Source organism: Mobula birostris, chromosome 5 (assembly GCF_030028105.1).
Source record: "Mobula birostris isolate sMobBir1 chromosome 5, sMobBir1.hap1, whole genome shotgun sequence".
Lineage (NCBI taxonomy): Eukaryota > Metazoa > Chordata > Chondrichthyes > Myliobatiformes > Myliobatidae > Mobula > Mobula birostris.
In genome coordinates, this window is record NC_092374.1 from 96478562 (window position 1) to 96503201 (window position 24640).

A 24640-nucleotide genomic window follows, 5' to 3' on the forward strand; every position below is an offset into this window, starting at 1 on the left:
CTTACACGCTAACGAGATAGAGGGTGACAACCTTTTGTGCACAGTTTAAATTCCTTTGAGCGCTAGTAGCAAAAGATGTGTGTGCGCACACACCTTAGAAGAACATTGGTGTCAATCCTCTATTGTTGGACTTTTTCAATTTGATTTGGGAGTCCCTTCAGAATGTTTCTGGCATTGATCCTGTGGTAGCTAAAATTAAAGGTAAATGTGGGGCAGATATTATCTTCCTATCTGGTGTCCATCCATCAAAGTCTTGATGAGGACAATAGAAAACTCAAAAGTTGACCTCTGCAAGATGCCAAACTCTATTCAGCCCATCCCAAGCAGTGAGCAGATCTAAAGGTTGTTGCTCCCAGCTCAATCACAGGACTTTCATATTGCAGTGCAGTCACATTTTCTTACAGCAATTCTTAATCACTGACATTCATTGGCTTCAGCCATTGATAATTCTGCAGCTGAAATCAGAATCAGATTTAATATCACTGATATATGTCATGAAGTTTGTTGTTTTGTGACAGCAGTACAATGCAATACACAAAAAAACTATAAATAACAATAAGAACATATGTTTGTTCATTATGTGCCATGCAGTTTGACATGGGCGATCATGGTCTTTCCATGACTGATTGTTCTTGGCAAATTTTTCTACAGAAGTGATTTGCCATTGTCACCTTCTAGGCATTGTCTTTACGAGATGGGTGACCCTAGCCAGTATCAATACTCTTCAGAAATAGTCTGCCTGGTGTCAGTGGTCGCATAACTGGAACTTGTGATATGCACCAGCTGCTCCCATGGCTTCATGTGACCCTGATTTGCGGGGGGGGGGGGGGGGCGGTGCTACACTTTGCCAAGGGTGACGTATAGGCCAGTGGAGGGAAGGAGCACCTCGCACCTCCTTTAGTAGAGACGTGTCTCCACCCCACTACCCAAAGAACATATATATAAATTAAATTAGTCGTGCAAAAAGAGTAAAAGGAATAACGAGGTAGTGTACATGGGTTCATTGTCTGCTCAGAAATCAGATGGCAGAGGGAAAGAAGCTGTTCCTGAAACATTGAGTGTGTCTCCTCAGGCTCCTGTACCACCTCCTTAATGGTAGTAATGAGAAGAGGAAAGGTTCTGGGTCATGGGGTGTTACGGGGAAGTAGATTCACGGATTTGATGAGAGAAGATGCTGATTGTGAATAAGCATGTTAACTATTTACAAGACAAACAGTGAAGCACTCAGCCAGACATCTAAGTCAAACAAGCAGTTATGTAGGCCCTCTAAGTTAGAAGACCACAACACTACACAGTCAATAACCTCTTATACAGATTCTTATCTAAACTTGAGTGCCCAAAGTGGCAGGAGAAAACAGACACTAACCGTACCACACCGTGGCAAATACTAAACTTGAGTGTGCAAAGGCCTTCTGCACTACAACATATGCCCCCCCACACACACACACACACACACACACACACACACACACTTTACCATTTCCGTGGCACACCCTGTCTGTCTGGTCCAAGGTGACCCGAGAATGAAAAAGAGAGAGCATGCTTACTGCGTGCTAGATTTAAACCCCACCATCACCATGATGTCTTCAGCTTCACAGAAGCCAGTGCAAGAGGCTGTAGTGCGCCTTACATGGGCCAGTCCCCGCCTCCCATGGGGGAGTGGCTTTCGATGAGCTGCCAAGTTAAGACATTCAACCCCCTGAAAGTCACAGCACCGAGTCACTCATCCGCAGGCTAGTATAACCCCCGCTATACTACACACTATACTACAAACAAGACATAACACAATAATACCCAGAATTATCAGCACACCAGTTACTACCCAGTCTGTTAACAGTAGTCTACCAGCCTCCCTGCATCCCAAAAGACCAACTCTTCCCCCCCGCCCCCAAACCCCTGGGTGCAGTTGTTCTGAAGCAAGCCCCCTACTTTCCTGATCTTATTTACTGAGCGCTGGATATGATCAGCCAAGTGAGCAACATTTCCTGACTTGTCAGTGATGTAGGTGCAGTATTTCTGACCAGGTGAAACCTTTCCCAGTGAGAGGGTAGTGTAAGGCCATTCAGTTCTGCAAGGCAACCATTTGAATAGCCATCACTTCGGCTGATACTCAGGTGGGTGCATCCTCCATGTGCTTCAGAGCTGTGGTCTTCTCGTTGGCCAATGCCTCCATCGGGCTGTGCGCATCAGTTCCCAGGTCAGCTTGGCCATACCATACAGGGCAAAGGCTATCACCCAGAAACTTCCTGCCTCTGTGATATGCCCTTTACTGTGCTGAACTACATAAGCAGGGTGCTCGTTCGGGCAGTGCATATGTACGGTATTGGAAGATGTACCATCCCATGAGAAGCCACAGCATTCAGTACGTACTATTTGGTGTCCAGGGGGTGCCCACCTCCACGGTAGCATTCAATGTCAACATAGTCATCCCAGGATACTGCTCCCACTCACACTGGCTATACCCCACTGTCTGGTTCATTGTGCCACCTGCACCAACACTCTCTGTTGGGAGAGGGATTACTGTCCGAGTTGGGACCTTGGGGTTAGACAAATCGTGTGTAGGGATGTCCTTAAAACACTTACTGCATTGGCATTACTGTGACAGAAGTTCTTTAAGACAGACCATTCTCATACTATGGGGGGAGGTTGGCTGTATTGAATACTCTCTCCTTGCTTCCCCCAAAACAGAATGCCAAAGCTGAGTAACTGGACAAGTTCCTCCAACAGTTCTGTTTGTCATTGGAGAGGATTGGTGTCAGCAGCAGTGCGATGGTACCCTTACGCAGTCTGAAGCATTGGTGTGGTCTCATATTCGTACATGAATGTGTTGTACGATCTCACAAGGACCACCATCATCGCCGTAAGCAGCTACCACTTTGACATTTTGTAACATGGGGAGACACAAACACTCTGTCCTTCAAAGTTCAAAGTGTGTATACATTCCACAACCTTGAGATTCATCTCCATACAGGCAGCCACAAAACAAGAAACCCAAAAGAACCCATTAAAAAATATTTGACGAGTGCCCAATGTGCAGAGAGAGAGAAAACAAAAAGTGCAAATAGCATTTAAAATGGAAGTGAGACCTCATCATGAAGCCCAGAGCAGGCCACAGCCTCAGCTTCAGTTCATCATGTAGCAGAGTAAAACATTGTGGAGTCCGCACCAGCCAGAGCAGGCCCACAGGCTTGGGCTCGATGCAGCAAAAAGGACGTCACTCCTGCTTCCCCTGGTAACACTACACACCACATATTCTCCAGTCCAAGCACCACAATCTCTCTCTGCTCCAGTGGCCCCTAAGGTGGCTGCACCCAAAATTTCTGGGATTCCTCTTCGAGGTCCTCGTGCCTCATCGCATCCATAACATCTCTCTTTGGCATGTTAGACATGTCCTCCTATGTGAAGACTAACACAAAACAGTCATTCAAGTCCTCAGCCACATTAGACACCTTTTTCAGCTTAATTTTTTGATTTTATTTTATTTAGATATATATTGTGGAATAGGCCCTTCCAGTCCAATTGGCCACGCTGCCCATTTACACTAGCCTAATCACAGGACAATGTACAATGACCAATTAACCTACTAACCTGTACAGCTTTGGACTGTGGGAGGAAACCCACACATTCACGGGTGGAATATACAATCTCCTTGTAGGGGGACTCAACACCCTGAGCTGAAATAGCATCATGCTAACCTCTATGCTACAAAATGTTTTATGATCTGTTTTAATATTTTGTGCTAGTTTCCTTTCATGATCTGTCTTCACACTTATTGCTTGCTTAGTGATTCTTAGTTGGTTTTTAAAAGTTTCTCACTAATCTTGGTGACTTTGTATGCATGAACTTGTGTTTGATGCCTTCTGTTTCCTTAGTTGTGTCTCCACCTTTATTGTTCTTTCTTTTAACTGGTATATACTTTCGTTGAGCTCTGTGAGAGTCTTCTACTGTTCTTCATCTGTCCCATCGTATAGCCTGTGTTCCCAGTCTATGCCAGCAGCTCCTCCCTCATCCCATTGTAGTCTCCCTTGAATAGGCATAGTGCACTGGTTTTAGATTGAACTATTGTACTCTCCACTTGTATGAGAAATTCAACTGTGCAGTGATCACTTTTTCGGAGGATCTATAACTACAAGCAACATTAGCTTTACCTGGCTCATTGCACAGGACCAGATCTAAGATAACATTTTCCCATGTAGGTTCACTAACCTGCCCCTGTATAGAAACAACAGTGCCCGTGAATGGAAAACTATAAGAAGTAGAGGTTACAGACCAATCCATCACGGTTACAGCCCTCCCCACCATTGACACATCTTCATGAACTACTGTTACAGGAAAGCAGCATCCATCACCAGTGACCTCCACTATCCAGGCCATGCTCTCTTCTCACTGCTGTCATCAAGAAGAAGGTACAAGAGTATCAGGACCTACACCACAAGGTTCAGCAACAGTTACTACTCCTCAATCATCCGGCTCTTGAACAAAAGGGAATAACTTCACTCAACTTGTAGTAATGTGGAAACTAGCACAGATCCTAACCTAAGCATGCGACAACTTACAATGATCAATTAACCTACCAACATGCTGTTTTCTGGCTGCTGCCATCAGGAGGAAGGTACAAGAGCTCAGACCTCACACCAGCAGGTTCAGGAACAGTTATTACCCCTCAGCCATTAGGCTCTTGAAACAGGATAACTTCACTCAATTTCACTTGTCCCATCATTGAAATGGAGTCACTTTCAAAGACTCTTCATCTCATGTATTGTTTGTTTATTATTTTATTTTTGTATTTCAAATCAAAGTATATCTATTACCAAATAATGTATAAATGATACAACCTTGATTTTTTAAAAACGCAAACAACAGGAATTCTGCAGATGCTGGAAATTCAAGCAACACACATAAAAGTTGCTGGTGAATGCAGCAGGCCAGGCAGCATCTCTAGGAAGAGGTACAGTCGACGTTTCAGGCCGAGACCCTTCGTCAGGACTAACTGAAGGAAGAGTGAGTAAGGGATTTGAAAGTTGGGGGGGGAGGGAGAGATCCAAAATGATAGGAGAAGACAGGAGGGGGAGGGATGGAGCCAAGAGCTGGACAGGTGATTGGCAAAAGGGATACGAGAGGATCATGGGACAGGAGGTCCGGAAAGAAAGATGGGGGGTGGGGGGGGGGGACCCAGAGGATGGGCAAGGGGTATATTCAGAGGGACAGAGGGAGAAAAAGGAGAGTGAGAGAAAGAATGTGTGTATAAAAATAAATAACAGATGGGGTACGAGGGGGAGGTGGGGCCTTAGCGGAAGTTAGAGAAGTCGATGTTCATGCCATCAGGTTGGAGGCTACCCAGACGGAATATAAGGTGTTGTTCCTCCAACCTGAGTGTGGCTTCCTCTTTACAGTAGAGGTAAAGTAGAGGTTTCTACCTCCTACCCAAGATCCACAAACCTGCCCGTCCTGGCAGACCTATTGTCTCAGCTTGCTCCTGCCCCACCAAACTCATTTCTGCATACCTCGACACGGTTTTATCCCCCCCTTGTTCAATCCCTTCCTACTTAGGTTCGTGACACTTCTCACGCTCTTAAACTTTTCGATGATTTTAAGTTCCCTGGCCCCCACCGCTTTATTTTCACAATGGATGTTCAGTCCCTATATACTTCCACCCCCCCCCATCAGGAAGGTCTCAAAGCTCTACGCTTCTTTTTGGATTCCAGACCTAATCAGTTCCCCTCTACCACCACTCTGCTCCGTCTGGTGGAATTAGTCCTTACTCTTAATAATTTCTCCTTTGGCTCCTCCCACTTCCTCCAAACTAAAGGTGTAGCTATGGGCACCCATATGGGTCCTAGCTATGCCTGCCTTTTTGTTGGCTTTGTGGAACAATCTATGTTCCGTGCCTATTCTGGTATCTGTCCCCCACTTTTTCTTCGCTACATCGACGACTGCATTGGCGCTGCTTCCTGCACGCATGCAGAGCTCGTTGACTTTATTAACTTTGCCTCCAACTTTCACCCTGCCCTCAAGTTTACCTGGTCCATTTCCGACACCTCCCTCCCCTTTCTAGATCTTTCTGTCTCTGGAGACAGCTTATCCACTGATGTCTACTATAAGCCTACTGACTCTCACAGCTATCTGGACTATTCCTCTTCTCACCCTGTCTCTTGCAAAAACGCCATCCCCTTCTCGCAATTCCTCCGTCTCCGCCGCATCTGCTCTCAGGATGAGGCTTTTCATTCTAGGACGAGGGAGATGTCCTTTTTTAAAGAAAGGGGCTTCCCTTCCTCCACTATCAACTCTGCTCTTAAACGCATCTCCCCCATCTCACGTACGTCTGCTCTCACTCCATCCTCCCGCCACCCCACTAAGAATAGGGTTCCCCTGGTCCTCACCTACCACCCCACCAGCCTCCAGGTCCAACATATTATTCTCCGTAACTTCCGCCACCTCCAACGGGATCCCACCACTAAGCACATCTTTCCCTCCCCCGCTCTCTCTGCTTTCCGCAGGGATCGCTCCCTACACGACTCCCTTGTCCATTCGTCCCCCCTATCCCTCCCCACTGATCTCCCTCCTGGCACTTAACCGTGTAAGCAGAACAAGTGCTACACATGCCCTTACACTTCCTCCCTTACCACCATTCAGGGCCCCAAACAGTCCTTCCAGGTGAGGCGACACTTCACCTGCGAGTCGGCTGGGGTGATATACTGCGCCCGGTGCTCCCGATGTGGCCTTTTATATATTGGCGAGACCCGACGCAGACTGGGAGACCGCTTTGCTGAACACCTACGCTCTGTCCGCCAGAGAAAGCAAGATCTCCCAGTGGCCACACATTTTAATTCCACATCCCATTCCCATTCTGACATGTCTATCCACGGCCTCCTCTACTGTAAAGATGAAGCCACACTCAGGTTAGAGGAACAACACCTTACATTCCGTCTGGGTAGCCTCCAACCTGATGGCATGAACATCGACTTCTCTAACTTCCGCTAATGCCACACCTCCCCCTCGTATCCCATCTGTTATTTATCTTTATACCCACATTCTTTTTCTCACTCTCCTTTTTCTCCCTCTGTCCCTCTGAATATACCCCTTGCCCATCCTTTGGGTTCCCCCCCCCCCCGCCCCTGTCTTTCTTCCCGGACCTCCTGTCCCATGATCCTCTCGTATCCCTTTTGCCAATCACCTGTCCAGCTCTTGGCTCCATCCCTCCCCCTCCTGTCTTCTCCTATCATTTTGGAACTCCCCCTCCCCCTCCCACTTTCAAATCCCTTACTCACTCTTCCTTCAGTTAGTCCTGACGAAGGGTCTCGGCCTGAAACGTCGACTGTACCTCTTCCTAGAGATGCTGCCTGGCCTGCTGCATTCACCAGCAACTTTGATGTGTGTTGCAACCTTGAGATTTCTTTGCTTACAGGAAGCCGTAAAGCAAGAATTCTGATAGAACCCAATTAAAAAAATAAAATCACCCGACACGTGGAGAAAGGTGGGGGGGGGGGGAAGAAAAGCACAAATCATGCAAGCAATAGAAGCAAGTAACAACATTCTGAACTAGATTGAGTCCTTTTGGTTTGGAATTTGCACAGCTTGTTGACTTCTGCACTCTATTTGAATGCCTAAGTTGGGTGGTCTTTCATTGATTCTGTTATGGATTTATTGAGTATGCCCACAAGAAAATGAATCTCAGGGTTGTTTTATGCATGTTGATATAAATTTACTTTGAACTTTGAACATGCTGTTCAAGAAAGCTATCACAGATACATTCTATGTAGCCCCTAAGACTGCCTCGACTACCTTGATTCACCCAATCTGTGTAGGAGCTTTGAGAGCTTTTTAGTACAGAGAGACCTAGGGATACAGGTGGTGACATGTGTTCTGTTGTGAAGAATGTATTTGGCAGATTTCTATTCATCGAGGCATTGAGTTCAGGAGTTGGGATATCATGTTGCAGCTACACAAGTCGTTGGTGAGACCACACTTGTGAGCAGTTAACGATCAGGCCCTTCAGCCCCACTTGTCATGCTGATCACAGTGCTGACCATAGTACTCACCAAGTTGGTCCTGCTTAACCGTGTTTGGTCCATATCATGCAAAGCCCTTCCAATCCAAATACTTATTTAATTGACTTGGTATGAAGTGAAAGGGAAGATTGGTAGCTTGGGTTGCTTGCTTGTTTATAGGGTTGTTCGCCGATCTGAAGGTTGGGTCGCAAATGTTTCTTCACCAGTTGTGACATCATCATTGCGCAATTGAGTGTTGTTTCTGCTGCGAGCTCAGTTTCTGTTGGTCCGACTCACCGTTCTGATTGGTTGGCTGTTGTGTTGGCCGCTAGTCTCCACTGGTTCCCGGCCAACCGCATAGCTGGGTGATCTCTGCTGTCCCGTATCCCTGGTTATCGGTTGTTGTGAGCGTTGGCTCCTCAGCTGTCCACAGCTCACCCCTCTGCCCCGATCCCACAGGCACATTGGTTTGTAAATTGCGTCCAGTGCAATATGTGTAGAGTCTTTCGTTGAGAACCAAGCTCCTAAGAATTCTCTTCATTTCTTGTATATTCTTTTGACTTCTGTATATTGTTCTTGTATTTGTTCCAACCTCTTTCTCTCTCGCTGTCTCTGGCAGCTGATTACATATATGCATTGGCCTTTGCGTGGACAATTGCCCTTTAGGCTCCCTCTTAAATCTTTCAGCCGTCACAAACCTGTGTTGTAGTTCTGGTGAAGGTGTTACTCCTCTGGAGTGGTGTAGAAAAGAGGATGTTTCTGGGACTGGAGGCCTTGAGCTAGAGGAGAGGATGGACTTTTTCTTTGGAGCGCAGGAGAATTGAAAGGTGCCATTACAGAGGTTTAAAGTCATGGGGAGCCTGGGTAAGATGGAAGGTTACAACAGTTTTCCACAGACCTTTCCGTGACCATCCACTCTGTAATGTAGGGCAGTTTAAAACTAGATGCTATAGATTTGTTGGAGAGGAGGGGTGGCTTTTAAAGCAGATCTGAGGAGAAACTTTTTTACAGAGGGGGATGTATATGTGGAATAAGCTGACAGGACGATGTAAAGGTGAGTGCGATTATATTTTAAAAGAAACATTTAGGCAGTTACTTGGATAGATAATATTTAGATGGTAATAGGCCAAATGCAGGTGAATGGGACTAGCTGGGATAGGTATCTTGGGCAGTGTGGACAATTTGGGGTTAAAAGGCCTGTTTCCATGCTGTATACAGTACTGTGCAAAAGTCTTGGGGATGTGTATGTGTGTGTACGTACACGCACACCACACACACACACACACACACACACACACACACACACACACACCACCCCTGCACACACACCACACACACACACACACCACCCCTGCACACACACCACACACACACACACACCACCCCTGCACACACACCACACACACACACACACACACACACACACACACACACACCACCCCTGCACACACACACCACCCCTGCACACACACCACACACCACCCCTGCACACACACCACACACACCACCCCTACACACACCACACACCACCTCCACACACAGCACCTTCACACACCACACACACACCCCACCCGCACACAACCCACACGCACACACCACCCATGCACACAACCCCCACGTGCACACAACCCCCACGTGCACTCGCACACCCACACACACCACGCACACCCACACACGCACACCCACACACGCACACCACCTACACACACACACATGCAGTCACACACACATGCACACTAACAGACACAAACACACACACACACACAATGTATTTATAAACTATATATAACCTATATAAAATAAACTATATATATATATATGTATGTGTGTGTGTATATATATATATATATATATATATATATGTATGTATATGTAGTTTATACATACAGAGTCTTAGGCACCCAAGCAATATATACGTGCCTTAGACAGGGCAAGTTTAACACAAGATCTTGAAAGAGGGTTGATGCTGAACAGGGGTGAGATAACAATATCTCCATACAGAACATAAGGAATATCTGTAATTTATTGTCACAGGGGCTGAATTTATTTGAACAAGGGACAGATTTTTCGATGCAAAGGGCATCGAGGGGTATGGGGAAAGGGTGAGAATGTGTACGATAGTAGGGGTCAAGCTCAAGTTTGTTGTCATTTCAGCTGTTACATGTCGACTGCCAAACGAAACAACTTTCCTCCCTACCAAGGTGCACAGCATGGTACATATAACTCTCACGCACAGCACATAAGTAATATTACCACATACAAATTAACGTATTATAAGGTGCAGTTGCAAGTTAAAAAGTAGAGAGTGTAACACTACTGGCGATACATACGTGATGAGAACTGGGTGGTGGCGGGGAGTTCAGTAGTTTTGTTGGCCTGCTTCCCATCCTAATAGTTTTTGTCCTCGTGCTACCATACCTCCTGATGGTGGGGGAGGTGGGGTGTCAGAGGTTGTTGGATGGGTGGGAGGGTTCATTGACAATGCTAAGGGCCCTGCATATGCAACACTCCTGATGAATATTTTGGTATGGGTGCAAGAGAAATCCCGATGATCCTCTCGGCATAAGATATTGGAGCTGAGTTAAGCCATTTGGTCCATCGAGTCTGCTCTGCCATTTCATCATGGCTGATCCATTTCCCTCTCCTGCCTTCTCCCTGTATCCCTTCATGCCCTGACTGTTCAAGAATCTTATCAACCTCTGCCTTAAATATACCCAAAGACTTGACCTCCACAGCCATCTGTGGCAATGAATTCCACAGATTCACCACTCTTTGGCTAAAAAAATTCCTCCTCATCTCCATTCTAAAAGGATGCCCCTGTATTCATTCTAGGGCTGTGTCCTCTGGTCTTAGACTCTCCCACCATAGGAAACATCCTCTCCACATCCACTCTATTGAGGCCTTTCAACATTCAATAGGTTTCAATGAGGTCACCCCTCATTCTTCTGAATTCCAATCCGTGGAAGCCCAGAGCCATTGAGCATTTCCCATGACAAACCATTCAATCCCGTAATCATTTTCGTGAATCTCCTTTGAACCCTCTCCAATGTCAGCATATCATTTCTTAGATGAGGGGCCCCAAAGTTGCTCAAAATGCTGCAGATGGTTATAAAGCTTCAGCATTACATGCTTGCTTTTATATACTAGTCAGCTGGAAGTGAGCGCTAACATCACATTGCCTTCCTAACCACTGACTCAGCCTGCAAATTAACCTTTAGGGAATTTTGCATGAGGCTTTCCAAGTCCCTTTGCACCTTAGATTTTTGAATTTTTTCTCCATTCAGAAAATAGTTTATGCTTTTATATCTTCTACCAAAGTGCATGACCATACACTTCCCGACACGGGTGTTCCATCAGCAGTCTTGTAATCCTTTGTAGGGTCTCACAGTCTGATGCCTTGCAATTCCCTTACCAGACGGTGATGCAGCTCTCAATGGTGAATGGCAGAGTTGACTCCGATAACTGGCTTACTTTTGCTCCTTTTTTTTTATTTGTTTGTTTTTAAGAGAGCATCAAATGGTCACCAGTGCTGTGAATTTTTAGCATTTGGTGAAGGGCAGAGGTATGTTGCATGATCTCATTCTTGATCTGAGTGTGGGTTGCGTTTGAAGAACAATGAATCATGTTGTCTGTGATTCTAGGTGTACACGATCCCAATGGGTGGGATGATGGTGCGGCAGCCATTCTCGATTGGTGGCTCTGGAAGTACCTATATATATGGATATGTTGACTCCAGCTACAAACGAGAAATGACAAAAGAGCAGTGCTTGGACTTCACGGCAAATGGCAAGTACACACTGAATGCTGAATGTCTCCTTTCATATCTGATCAGTCAGAGGGGTTAATGTTCCCATGTAAGGGTAAGAAGTAAAGATGGAAAATTGATGAAGCTTTGATTAACAAGGGACATTGGAGGTTTAATCAGCCAAAGGAGAAAGCGTACACTCAGTGGCCACACTATTACTTACCTCCTGCCTCCTGTATCTACTAAAGTGGCCACTGAGTGTACGCTCATTTTTGCAGCTGTAGCCCATTCACTTCAACGTTTGACATGTTGTTCATTCTGAGATATTCTTCTGCACACCACTGTTGTAAAGTGTGGTTAATTGAGTTACTGTCACCTTCCTGTCAGCTTAAACCAATCAGGCCATTCTCCTCTGTCCTGTCTCATTAACAAGGTGTTTTGCCCACAAAACTGTCACTCGTTTTTTTTTGTGTTTTTTTTGCACTATTCTCTGTAAACTCCAGACATTTTCCCAATCTTTTTTTTATCCCATGGGCCAGTCTGTAGAGACTGTTGTGCATGAAAATCCCAGAAGATCGGCAGTTTCTGAGATACTCAAACCATCCCATCTGGCATCAACAATCATTCCACAATTAAAATAACTTAGTTGACATTTCTTCCCCATTCTGATGTTTGGTCTGAACAAGTGAAGCTCTTGACCAGGTCTACATGCTTTTATAGCATTACATAGGAACTTACAAAGGTTGATTGGGGTTTGGGCCCCTAATTTAAGAAAGGATGTGTTGGATTGCAGAAGGGCAGAGGAGGTTCACAAGAGTGATCCTGGAAATGAAAGAGTTAACATATGAGGAATGCTTGATGGTCTGGGGCTGTACTCACTGGAGTTGAGAACAATGAGGGGGATCTCATTGATACCTATTGAATCTAGGAAGTCCTAGATAGAGTGGATACGGAGGGGTTGTTTCCTATAGTGGAGGAGTCTGGGACCTGAGGGCACAACCTCAGAATACAAGGGTGTTCCTTTAGAATAGAGTAGGAATTACTTTAGCCAGAAGGTGGTGAATCTTGGGAATTCATTGTCACAAACAGCTATGGAGGCCAAGTTATTTAAGGCAGAGGTTGATAGGTTCTTGATTAGTAAAGGCATCAAATGTTATGGGGAGAAGGCAGGAGAATGGGGTTGAGAGGGATAATAAATTAGCCATGATGGAATGATGGAGCAGACTTGATGAGCCAAATGGCCTAATTCTACTCATGTCTTTTGGTCAACCTCTCTAGCCAACTACATTTCCTTGTCTCATTGGGACAAACCTATCCAGAAACCAACGTAGGTGCTCCCTAACTAACCTCCACATTTCTGCTGTTCATTTCCCTGATAACATGTTCCCAATTTGTGCTCCCAAGTTCCTGCCCGATACCAATGTAATTAGCACACACCCCCCCCCCCGACTGAACACTTGCCCATATCGTCGTTGCCCTTGGCTATGCTAAAGTCTCTGTCTCTAAAATGCTTGCCCACTGAGAGGTCTGTCACCTGACCAAGTTCGTTGCCCATTACCAGATCCATGGCCTGTCCTCTTCTCTAGTCACTGCATACTGTCTCAGTAGTCATTCCTAGACACACCTAATTCTGCCCCAGCTGAATCTTCTGCACTAAAAAGGTGCTAATCAGTATTAGGAAAATTAAAGTCACCCATGACATCCACCCTGTTATTTTAGCAATTTTTCAAAATCTGCCCACTTATCTGCTTCTTGGTAACCTGGTGGGGGAGGGGGTATAGAATACTCACAATAGTGATTGCCTCCTTCCTATTTCTGACTTGCCCCACAGAGACTAGATGATTTCCCTGCCCCTACTCTTTTACCTCCCTCCCTATCCCCTTCACAATACTTCAATCCTGAAGTCGTGCCCTCTTGTCCTAGACTCCCCTACCATGGGATATAATTTTGCCATATCTAATTTGTTCAGGCCTTTTACCATTCAGAGTGAGATTCTCACCGCCCCCCCCCACCCCCCCCATTCTCCTGAACTCCAGGGAACACATCTCAAGAGCTACCAGATGTTTCTCATACGGTAACCCTTTCATTCTTGGAATCATTCTCGTGAATCTTGTCTGAACCCTCTCCAATGTCAGTATATCCTTTCTAAAATAAGGAGCCCAAAAGTGCACACAATGCTCCCAAGTGTGGCCTCACGAGTGCCTTATAGAGCCTCAACATCACACCCCTGCTCTTATATTCTATACCTCCAGAAATGAATGTCAACATTGCATTTGCCTTCTTCACCACCAACTCAACCTGGAGGTTAACCTTTAGGGTATCCTGCAAAAGGACTGCCAAGTCCCTTTATATTTCTGCATTTTGAATTTGCTCTCCATCTAAATAATAGTCTGCCTGTTTATTTCTTCCACTAAAGTGCATGACTATATACTTTCCAACATTGTATTTCATTTGCCACTTCTTTGCCCATTCCCCTAAACTATCAAAGTCTCTCTGCAGGCTCTCTGTTTCCTCCACACTACCTGCTCTGCCACCTATCTTTGTATCATTGTCAAATCTTAGCCACAAATCCATTAATCCCATAGTCCAAATCATTGACATACATCGTAAAAAGCAGCAGTTCCAACACCGACTCCCGTGGAACTTCAGCCAGCCAGAATAGGATCCCTTTATTCCCACTCTGCTTTCTGCCGATCAACCAGTGCTCCACCCATGCTAGTAACTTCCCTGTAATTCTATGGGCTCTTATCTTACTTAGCAGCCTCCTGTGCGTCACCCTGTCAAAGGCCTTCTGAAAATTCAAGTACATCGCATGCACTGCATCTCCTTTGTCTATCCTGCTTGTAATTTCCTCAAAAAATTGCAGTCGGTTAGTCAGGCAGGATTTTCCTTTCAGGAAACCATGCTGGCTTTGGCCTATCTTGTCATGTGCCTCCAGGTACTCCGTAATCTCATCCCTAACTATCGATTCCAACAACTTTCCAACCACTGATGTCAGGCTAACAGGTCTATATTTTCCTTCCTGCTGCTTCCCTCCCTTCTTAAATAGCGGAGTAACATTTGCAATTTTTCAGTCATCCAGTACAGTGCCAGAATCTATTGATTCTTGAAAGATCATTGTTAATGCCTCCGCAATCTCTCCAGCTACTTCCTTCAGAACCCGAGGGTGCATTCAATCAGGTCCAAGGGATTTATCCACCCTCAGACCATTAAGCTTCCTGAGCACCTTCTCAGTTGTAATTTTCACTGCACATACTTCACTTCCCTGACACTCTTGAATGTCCAGTATACTGTAGATGTCTTCCACTGTGAAGACTGATGCAAAATACACATTCAGTTCCTCTGCCATCTCTGTGTCTCTCATTACAATATCTCCAGCATCATTTTCTATTGGTCCTATATCTACCCTCCACTCTCTTTTACCCTTTATATACTTATAAAAGCTTTTAGTATCTTCTTTGATATTAGTTGCCAGCTTCCTTTCATAATCCATCTTTTCCTTCCTAATGACCTTCTAAGTTTCCTTCTGCAAGTTTTTAAAAGCTTTACAATCCTCTATCTTCCCACTAGCTTTGGCTTCCTCGTAAGCCCTCTCTTTTGCTTTTACTTTGGCTCTGACTTCACTTGTCAGCCACAGTAGTGTCCTTCTTCCCTTTGAAAATTTCTTCTTATTTGGAATATATCTATCTTGCACCTCCCTCATTTTTCGCAGGAACTCCAGCCATTGCTGCTCTGCTGTCCTTCTTGCTAGTGTCCCTTTCCAGTCAACCTTGACCAGTTCCCCTCTCATGCCATTGTAATTTCCTTTATTCCACTGAAATAAAGGAACTAAAATCAACCGATTCTGCTTTGTCTATCCTGCTCTTTAATTCTTCAAAGAATTCCAACAGATTTGTCAGGTGAGATTTTCCCTGAGGAAAACATGCTGACTACGGCCTATTTTATCATGTGCCTCCAAATACCCTGAAACCACATCCTTAACAATAAACTCCAACATCTTCCCAACCACTGAAATCAGACTAACTTGCCTATATAATTTCCTTTCTTCTGCTTCTTTCCTTGTTGAAGAATGAAGTGGCAGTTGCTATTTTCCATTCTTCTAGAACCATTCCAGAATGTAGTGATTCTTGAAAGATCATTACTAATGCCTCCAAGATCCCTTCAGCCACCTCTTTCGGAACCCTGAGATGTACACCATCTGGTCCAGGTGACTTGTCTACCATCAGATTTTTCAGTTCTCCAAGATCTTCTCCCTAGTAATAGCAATTTTGGCAACTTGGCACATTTCTATGCACTGACACTCTGGAATGTCCTGTGTACTGTTTCTGTCTTCCACAGTGAAATACTTATTCAGTTCATCCGCTATTTTCTTGTCCTCCGTTACTACCTCTCCAGCATCGTTTTCCAGAGGTCCAATATCATACTTTCATATTCCATCTTTACCACCTTAATGACGTTTTTAGTGTCTTCTGTTGGTTTTTAAAAGCTTCTGAATGCTCTAACTTCCCACTAATTTTTGCTCTATTATATGACCTCACTTTGGCTTTAATGTTGGCTTTGACTTTTCTTGTTAGCCATGGATGTATGTACCTTGTGCCTTCTGAATTGCTTCCAGAAATTATAGCCATTGCTGCTCTGCCGTCATCCCTGCCAGTGTTCTTTTCCAGTGAATTCTGGCCAACTCCTCTCTCGGGCTTCTGAATTTACCTTTACTCCATTGTAATATTGATACATCTGACTTTAGCTTCTCCAACTCAAATTTCAGGGTGAATTCAATCATATCATGATCACTTCCCCCCAAGGGCTCTTTTACCTTAAGCTCTCTTAATCAATTCTGGTTTATTGCACAGCACCCAATCCAGAACTGCTGATCTTCTGGTGGGCTCAATCACAAGTTGCTCTAAAAAGCATTTTAGAAATTTCCCCTCTTGGGATCCAGGACCAACCTGATTTTCCCAATCTACCTGCATATTGAAATCCCCCTTGACTATTGTAACATTGCTCTTTTGGCCTGCCTTTTCTGTCTCCTGTTGTAATTTGTAGACCACATCCTTACTACTGTTTGGGGGGTCTGTATACAACTCCCATCAGGCTGTGTTTACCCTTGCAGTTCCTTAGCTCTATCCATAATGATTCAACGCCTCTTGACCCTCTTTCTAATGATTTTTTTTTAACCAACGGAACAATGCTGCCCCCTCAGCCTTCCTGCCTGTCCTTTCAATACAGTGTGTATCCTTGGACAATAAGCTCCCAGCTATAATCTTCTTCCAGCCATGATTCTTTTTTTTTTAAATTTTATTTTTATTTGGATAAGGAATTCACAAATATCATGTACTTTTTTCACACATATAACCTTTTCCATTTTTTTATATGTATAAAACTATAATTATTTATACATTCTTAAGTATACATTGAGATGATATAAAAGGAAATTAGACACTTAAATAGATAATTATGTACTGTGGTAATTCTAATCTATTAGGCTAAGTAATGGTATTAGTTGTTAAGAAAAATAGTAATAATAGTTTCCATATAACTCTTCTGGACCATTTCCACTGGTCCAAAATGTTGTATGTAAGCCTATGTAACAACCATTGTAGGTGTTTATATCCTAATTTGTTCATGCTTGCTCCTGCCCGCAGTCATAATTATCCAATCCCTATGTACTTATTTACTTAATTTTTTCATTTTTTTTATCCCTTTCCCAAATCTTACCCTTTACTTGTGTTAATTCTCTATTTTCCAAAAGAAAAGAAAAGAAAAAAAAAAGACATTTAGACTAGGGGTGCTTACGTTAGCAATATTACTGTGTTGATGAGAAGAGCAGTATAAATCATTAGGAGAGTCATCTAAAGTCTGCTCGCATTGGGGTTATATATTCAATCCATTTATTCCAGATTTGATAAAATTTTTCTTTTTGAATTCTCAGGGAGTAAGTCAACTTTTCCATTTTAAATATTTCCAAGATAATTTCGTGCCAGTCTCCTAATGTAGGTGGTATTGGATTTAGCCACTTTCCGGTGATTGATTTCTTACTTGCCGCTAAGAGGACCTGCAGCAACTTTATATCTTCCTTCTGTTCAAGAAACAATACATGCCCCAAATAGAGCGTCTCAAAGTTTAGAGGTATCTAGGACCTAAGTACCTTAACTAATGTTCTATGAATGCCTTCCCAATATAGACTTAATTTAGGGAATCCCAGAAAATATGAAAATGATTTGCCTCATTGGAGCCGCACCTTCTCCAACACGTCACGTTTGTATCTTTATATTTTTCCTGATATGGAGTCTTGAAGTATCTTATAATGTTTTTCCAACAGTGTTCTCTCCAGGTCAAAGAATTAGTCGAGGACCATTGAAAGCTGCAGATTTTCCCCCAAGCCTCCTCTGAAAGTACCAACCCCGCTTCTTTCTCCCACTTCTCTTTAATATACAGTGTATTTACATTTTTAGCATGGGAGGGTGCATTATATAATCAAGAAACTGATTTTCTAGGTATTGAACTGCAAGCCGAATTCAGAATCTTGAAAAATTCTAATTCTACTGTTGATAGGTCTGTATATCTACAACTCTGGTTAACATAGTTTCGTACTTGAAGGTACCTAAAAAAGTCATTGTGTTCTAGGCCATGTTTGTCCTGCAGGATTTGGAAACTTTGTAATACTCTTTTATCTATAAATGAGAGGTAGGTTGTAAGACCTTTCTTTATCCATAGCTCAAATCTTTTATCTCCTCTGTTGGGAAGGAATTTGGTATCATATGCACACCATCTAAAGAGTTTTAACATGTTATTAATTCCACATGAATTAACCACCTTCTGCCATACTTTTAATGTAAGATTTATCCAACTGTTTTTAAATTTTTCCAACTGAGCCATCAATCCTTTGTCAGCTATTGAGGCCTGTAGAGGAAAACTGTCAACTAATCCAAATTCTATTTCCTTCCATCTAGCCTTATATTCACTATTACACCAATATAACAGAGGGGTTATCTGTGAGGCATAAAAATAATTTCTCAGGCAAGGAAGAACCATATTTCCTCCTTCCTTCCCTAACTGTAAGGTGTTATATCGAATTCTAGGTTTCTTTCCTTGCCAAATGCGGGAAATCCATTTGTCCCATTCCCTGAATTGATTATCATCCACCTCCACCGGTAAAGTACGGAAAAGATACAATAACCGAGGAAGAATATTCATTTTTATAGTATTTATCCTTGAATTTAAACTTAAAAAGGGGATAAGATTCCATCTATGCATATCTGCTTTTATCTCTGAGATTAATGGCCCATAATTTACCTGTGACAGTGTTGAAAGATCCTTCGGCAGGGTTATTCCTGAATATTTTAATGATTTAGCTTCCCACCTAAGATCGTATGTATCCTGCAATTTTTTGGATGGTGTATAATTTAGGGACATAACCTGCATTTTCTTTACATTTATTTTATAACCTGATATTTTCCCAAAGTCATCCAACAGTGTAAACAATCCTATAACTGATTTTTCTGGTTCACTCAGATAGACCAAAACATCATCTGTGAATAACGCCACTTTCTGTTCAATCCCTGCCACCTTGATACCTTTTACGATTTCGCTCTGCCTATTAGTTGGGCAAGCGGTTCAATATATAGCGCAAAAAGGAAGGGAGAAATTGGGCATCCCTGTCTAATGCCTCTCTGTAAGATGAAGGAATAAGAGAGGTCCCCATTTATCTTAATTCGGGCTGTAGGGCTGTCATATAGAGTCTGAATTACTTTAATAAACTTTTCTTGAAAGCTGAATCTTCCTAACACTCTGTATAGGAATGCCCAACTAACCGAATCAAAAGCTTTCTCAGCGTCCAATCCTACTACCATTGTCTCTGTCTCGTTCTTAATAACCTGTTCTAATATGTGCAGAGTTCCTGTCCTGTGTTTGTCTTTGTTGAATAAATCCAGTCTGGTCTAAATGGATTAGGCCAGGTAAAAGCTTTTCCAATCTGCGCGCTAATATAGATGTAAATAGTTTGTAATCTAAATTAAGAACACTAATTGGCCGATAATTGCCACATTCTAGTTTATCTTTACCCTCTTTAGGAATAACTGAAATAATCGCTTCTCTCCAGGAAGGTGGAGTTTCTCCTCTCTGCAAGATCCAATTAAAGGTGTTAAGTAGTAATGGGGCTAACTGTGTCTTCAGGGACTTGTACCACTCTGAGGTAAACCCATCAGAACCCGGGGACTTTCCAGCCTTTAACCTAGAGATGGCCACGTTCAGATCTTTGACAGTTACTGGTTCTAATAAACTTTCATTTTGTAAATCTGTAAGTTTAGGTAGATCTAAAAAATTCAATACACTGTCTATCTAGGGCTCATTGGGGGCCCGGGGTTGGGAGTACAGCTCTCGATAATATGTTTCAAAACTCTCTTGAATTTTCCCTATTGTACTCTCCACAAGCTTTGTCTTTGGATTCTTTATTTTATGAATTGTATTGTCTGCTTGTTGTTTTTGTAATTTATATGCTAATAATCTAGCTGATTTACCTCCTACTTCATAATTCTTTTGTCTCAGGTAAAGAAAATTTCTTTGAGTTTCCAACGTATAAATATCGTCAATTTCACTTTGCAATTTCCTAATTTCCTGTTTTCGATTTGAATTACTTTTGTTGCTATCTACAACTTGAAGTTGTTTTGATTTTCCTTGAAGGTCTGCTAATTTTTGTGCATTGATTTTTTTCATGTGAGTGGTAATGGAAATAATTTTCCCTCTCAGTACAGCTTTCAATGTATCCCATAAGATCACTGGTGATGTTTCTCCCGTGTCATTAAGGTCTAGATATTCTTTGATTTCTCCTCTTAATCTCTCCATTACTTTCGGGTTATTGAGTATATGTGAGTTTAGCCTCCATAGTGTTTTCCTCATTTTCCTTTCCAGGATTAGAGACATAGAGACTGGGCTATGATCCGACAGATCAATTGTTGCAATATTACAGTTTTTTATCCTGAGTCTATCTGTATTAAAGATAAAGAAATAGTCTATCCTTGAATAGGCTGAATGAGGGAAAGAGTAATGTGTATAATCTTTACTAGTAGGGTGTAATTCCCTCCAGACATCTATAATTCCCAACTCCTCCATCAATGAATTCATTTTCCGAGTCAGAGGTTTATCCTGAGTAACTATTCTTGAAGAATCTAATACAGGATTTAATCTAATATTAAAATCCCCTCCACAAATTACTACCCCTTGAGAACTGACCATTAGGTCAAAAATGTGTCTATAAAATGACCATTCACAACCTGGAGGAGCATAAACATTCAGCAATGTTATTTCTGTACCTTCTATTCTTCCTGTGATTTTTACAAACCGTCCTTCTTTGTCTTTAGTCTCTGAAATATGTTCATAATTAAGAGTACTTGATATTAAAGTAGCTACCCCTCTTTTGTGACTCAATTTATATGATGAATAAAATACATGCTTAAAGCCCATTCTTTTTAATTTTCCATGTTCAGATTGGCTCATATGTGTTTCCTGGAGGAAAGCTATTTGTGCCCTCTCTTTTTTCAATTTAGACATAATCTTATTTCTTTTAATTGGATTCAAAACCCCATTAACATTATAGGAAATTATTTTTATCAATTCAGTTTGCATTTTTCTCTAGTAGAAAAAAAAACACTCTCCTTTTCTAACCAAACAGTAAGCAATCCCTTCTCAACAGTAAACCAAGACATATAACCACACCCTAGACATTTTTGAACGTGTAACATTTGAAAATTTTTCCCGAATTCCCACAGTGAGGCCTGAGCACTGACCCGCCTCAGTTCAGAGGGATAACCTCTATCTTCACCCTGTGTTAGAGGGCCCTCAGCAGTTTGAATAATCATAGAGAATTTTCTCCTATTTATGTCTCGACCAAATTGCTATCATTCAAGTTATTTCGCCCAGTTTATTTTCAGTTACCAGTTTTCATTTTACCTTTAAGTCCGATTTTCTCTTTTCAGTCATTTCTCTTAATTAATCTGTATTCTCTGTACATTCGCGTCTGAATATTTGCAGCTTTTCCTTGTAGTTTGACACTCTGGTTCGTGTGGAGCGTCCTCGCCCCACTAACTGCCACGACTTCTGCCGAATCCTCTCCAGTAGCGACTCTGGTTGGGTGATAACTTTAATAGGTAGTCCCCGGTCTGCCAGGACCAACGTTGCCTCCTCCACCAGTAAGTTTTTGTCCCTTCGTCGTAAAAGACTCTCAGCTGAGCTGGATACAGGGTCTGGAATCTGATGTTGTTTTCCTTCAGGACCCTCCGTGTTTCCGTATATTCCTTCCGTCTGGCAAGAATCCCCGGTGCGTAGTCGTGGTCTAAACTGATTTTACAGTTGCTCCACATGAAACCTTTCTTTTGCCATGCCCTTTTAAGCACCTCTTCCTTCGTTCTGTAACTGAGAAATCTGACCAGAATCGATCTGGGCTGGGCGCCTGCTGGAGGCTGTGGTGCCAACGCGCGGTGAGCTCTTTTGCGGCCGGTATATCAAGGTTCTCTCTAAGCAGCTTCTCTATGAAGGGAATCATCAATCCGGGTTTACCTTCGGTTCCTTCGGGAACTCCGTAAATCCTCACATTTTCCCTTCTTGAGCGGCCTTCTTGATCTATTAGTTTCCACTGGAGCTGGTTTTGCAGCTTCAGCATTTCTGCTATCACCTCCTCTGCGTTTTGTAGCTTCTTTTCAATTCCAACAATCCTCGCTTCAGCTTCATCTATCCGCGAGTTAGTTTTTACTATTTCTCCTTTAATATCTTCCAGCTGTTTGCTGTTATCTTGTCGGAAATCGCAAATCTCTCCGAGAATCAAAGACAGAGTCACCGATTCCCCCTCATTATCTCCGTCCTGGCTTGCCGTGTGGGAGCTAGGCCCGTCGCCTTGCTGCGTCTCTTTATGTTTATCAGCCTTCGGAGCAGACTTTTTAATCTTGTTCTTAGACATCATCCTTGCCCCTTTTATTAATATAGTTATGCAATATTAAGTATTTGTCTAAATTCGATTTTGGGGCAGTTTACCTTTTTTGTCGAGAGACCTTTTCCTTACGCCGCCATTCCCTTGATGACCCGGAAGTCCCCTCTCAGCCATGATTCAGTGATACCTACAACATCATACATGCCAATCTTCCACTGTGCTACAAGTTCATCTACCTTATTCTGTATACTGCTCATATTCAAATACAACACCTTAAGTCCTGTATTCACCCTTTTTGATTTTGTCCACCTTTTACATTGCAACTCATCCCATTGACTAATTTTGCTCTATCATCAGCCTCTTCTTGCTAGGAGTCCCACTACACAGTGCCTCTGTTGTAAACCAACTACCTCACCCTCAGTACTATCACTCTGGTTACCATCCCTGTGCCAAATTAATTTAAACCCTCTCAAACAACTCTAGCCAACCTGCCTGCAAGGATATTGAACCCCCTTGAGTTCAGCTTGTAACACATTTTCTCAAACCCTGGAAACAGCCTTGTAAATCTTGCATGCACTTTTTTCAGTTTAGTAATATTTTCCATAGAATAAGGTGGTCAATACTGAACACAATACTCCAATGTGGCCTTAGCAGCATCGTGTACATCCAAACTTCTGTGCTCATTGCCGCAACTGATGATGAGTCTTCTTCACCACTCCACTTTCCTGAACTCCCAAGTATTTGACTTCACTCACTGAATTAAACTTCATTTGCCCACTTAACGAGCTGTTCAAGATCTCCCTGTAATTTTGATAACCTTCATTGTCCACCACACCAGCTGTTTTAGCGTTGCAGGCAAACTCACTCATCAAACCGTGTACATTCTTATCCAAATCATTGATCTAGGTGGCAAATAATGAGCACACCACTAATCACAGGTCTTCACTCTAAGAGACAATCTTCCACCATCACCATCTCTCTACCATCACGCCAACTGAGTACCCAATTAGCAGGCTCTAACCTTGTCAAAGATCCCTTCGCCATGGACTGGAGATTGGCTGACTGGCAGAAGGCAGTGAGTGGGAGTAAAGGGGGGCCTTTTCCGGTTGGCTGCCAGTGACTACTGGTGTTCCTGGGTTGGGTCCAGGACTTTAATGTTGTATGTCAATGATCTAGATGACAGAGTTAGTGGATCATACAGAGATAGGTGGAATGGCAGGTACTGTTGAGGAAGCAGGGAGTCTGCGGAAGGACTTGGACAGATTAGAAGAATGGGCAAAGTGGCAAATGGAATGTAGAGTAGGGAAGCATGTTATTTATTCAGAGATACAGCATGATAATGGGCCCTTCTGGCCCAGTGAACCCAGTTGCACCTGTGTGACCTGCTAACCCACACACCTTTGCATTGCTGGAGGAAAGCCACGTGGTCACGGTGAGAATGTACGAACTCCTACAGCCAGTGCTGGATTTGAACACGAGTCCCTGGCGCAGTAATAATGTTACACTAACTGCCAAGCTACTGTGCCAGCAGTACTCATGCACTTCCGTAGAAGGAATAAAGGTATCGACTAGTTTCTAAAAGGGAAGCAAGGTCAGAAATGGGGTCTTGGGAATCCTAGTGCAGGATTCATTAAAGGTTAACCTGCAGGTTGAATTGGTGGTGAGGAAGCCAAGTGCAATGTTAGCACTCATTTTGAGAGGACTAGAACATCAAAGCAAGGATGTAATCCTGAAGCTTTACAAAGCATTGGTCAGACCACATTTGAAGAACTGTGAGTGGTTTTGGGCCCCTTATCTAAGACAGGAGGTGCTGGCCTTGGAGAGTGTGCAGAGGAAGTTTATAAGAATGATCCTGGCAATACAGGGGTGGAGATACAAGGAGCATTTTGATGGCTCTGGGTCTGTACTCACTGGAGTTCGGAAGAATGAGGAGGGGATCTCATTGAGAGGCCTAGATAGAATGAACATAGAGAAGATATTTCAAACAGT

General features: G+C 43.2%; 1 protein-coding gene across 2 annotated transcripts in view; it reads left to right on the forward strand.

The window, feature by feature from the left end:
• LOC140197905 (proteasome subunit beta type-6-like) overlaps nucleotides 1-24640 on the forward strand; it is an 83776-nt gene that overhangs the window by 58235 nt on the left and 901 nt on the right. For both annotated transcript variants that reach the window (XM_072258501.1, XM_072258500.1), the window contains exon 5: nucleotides 11630-11774. In XM_072258501.1, coding sequence (XP_072114602.1) covers nucleotides 11630-11774 — 145 coding nt within the window. The remainder of the gene's footprint in view (nucleotides 1-11629; nucleotides 11775-24640) is intronic.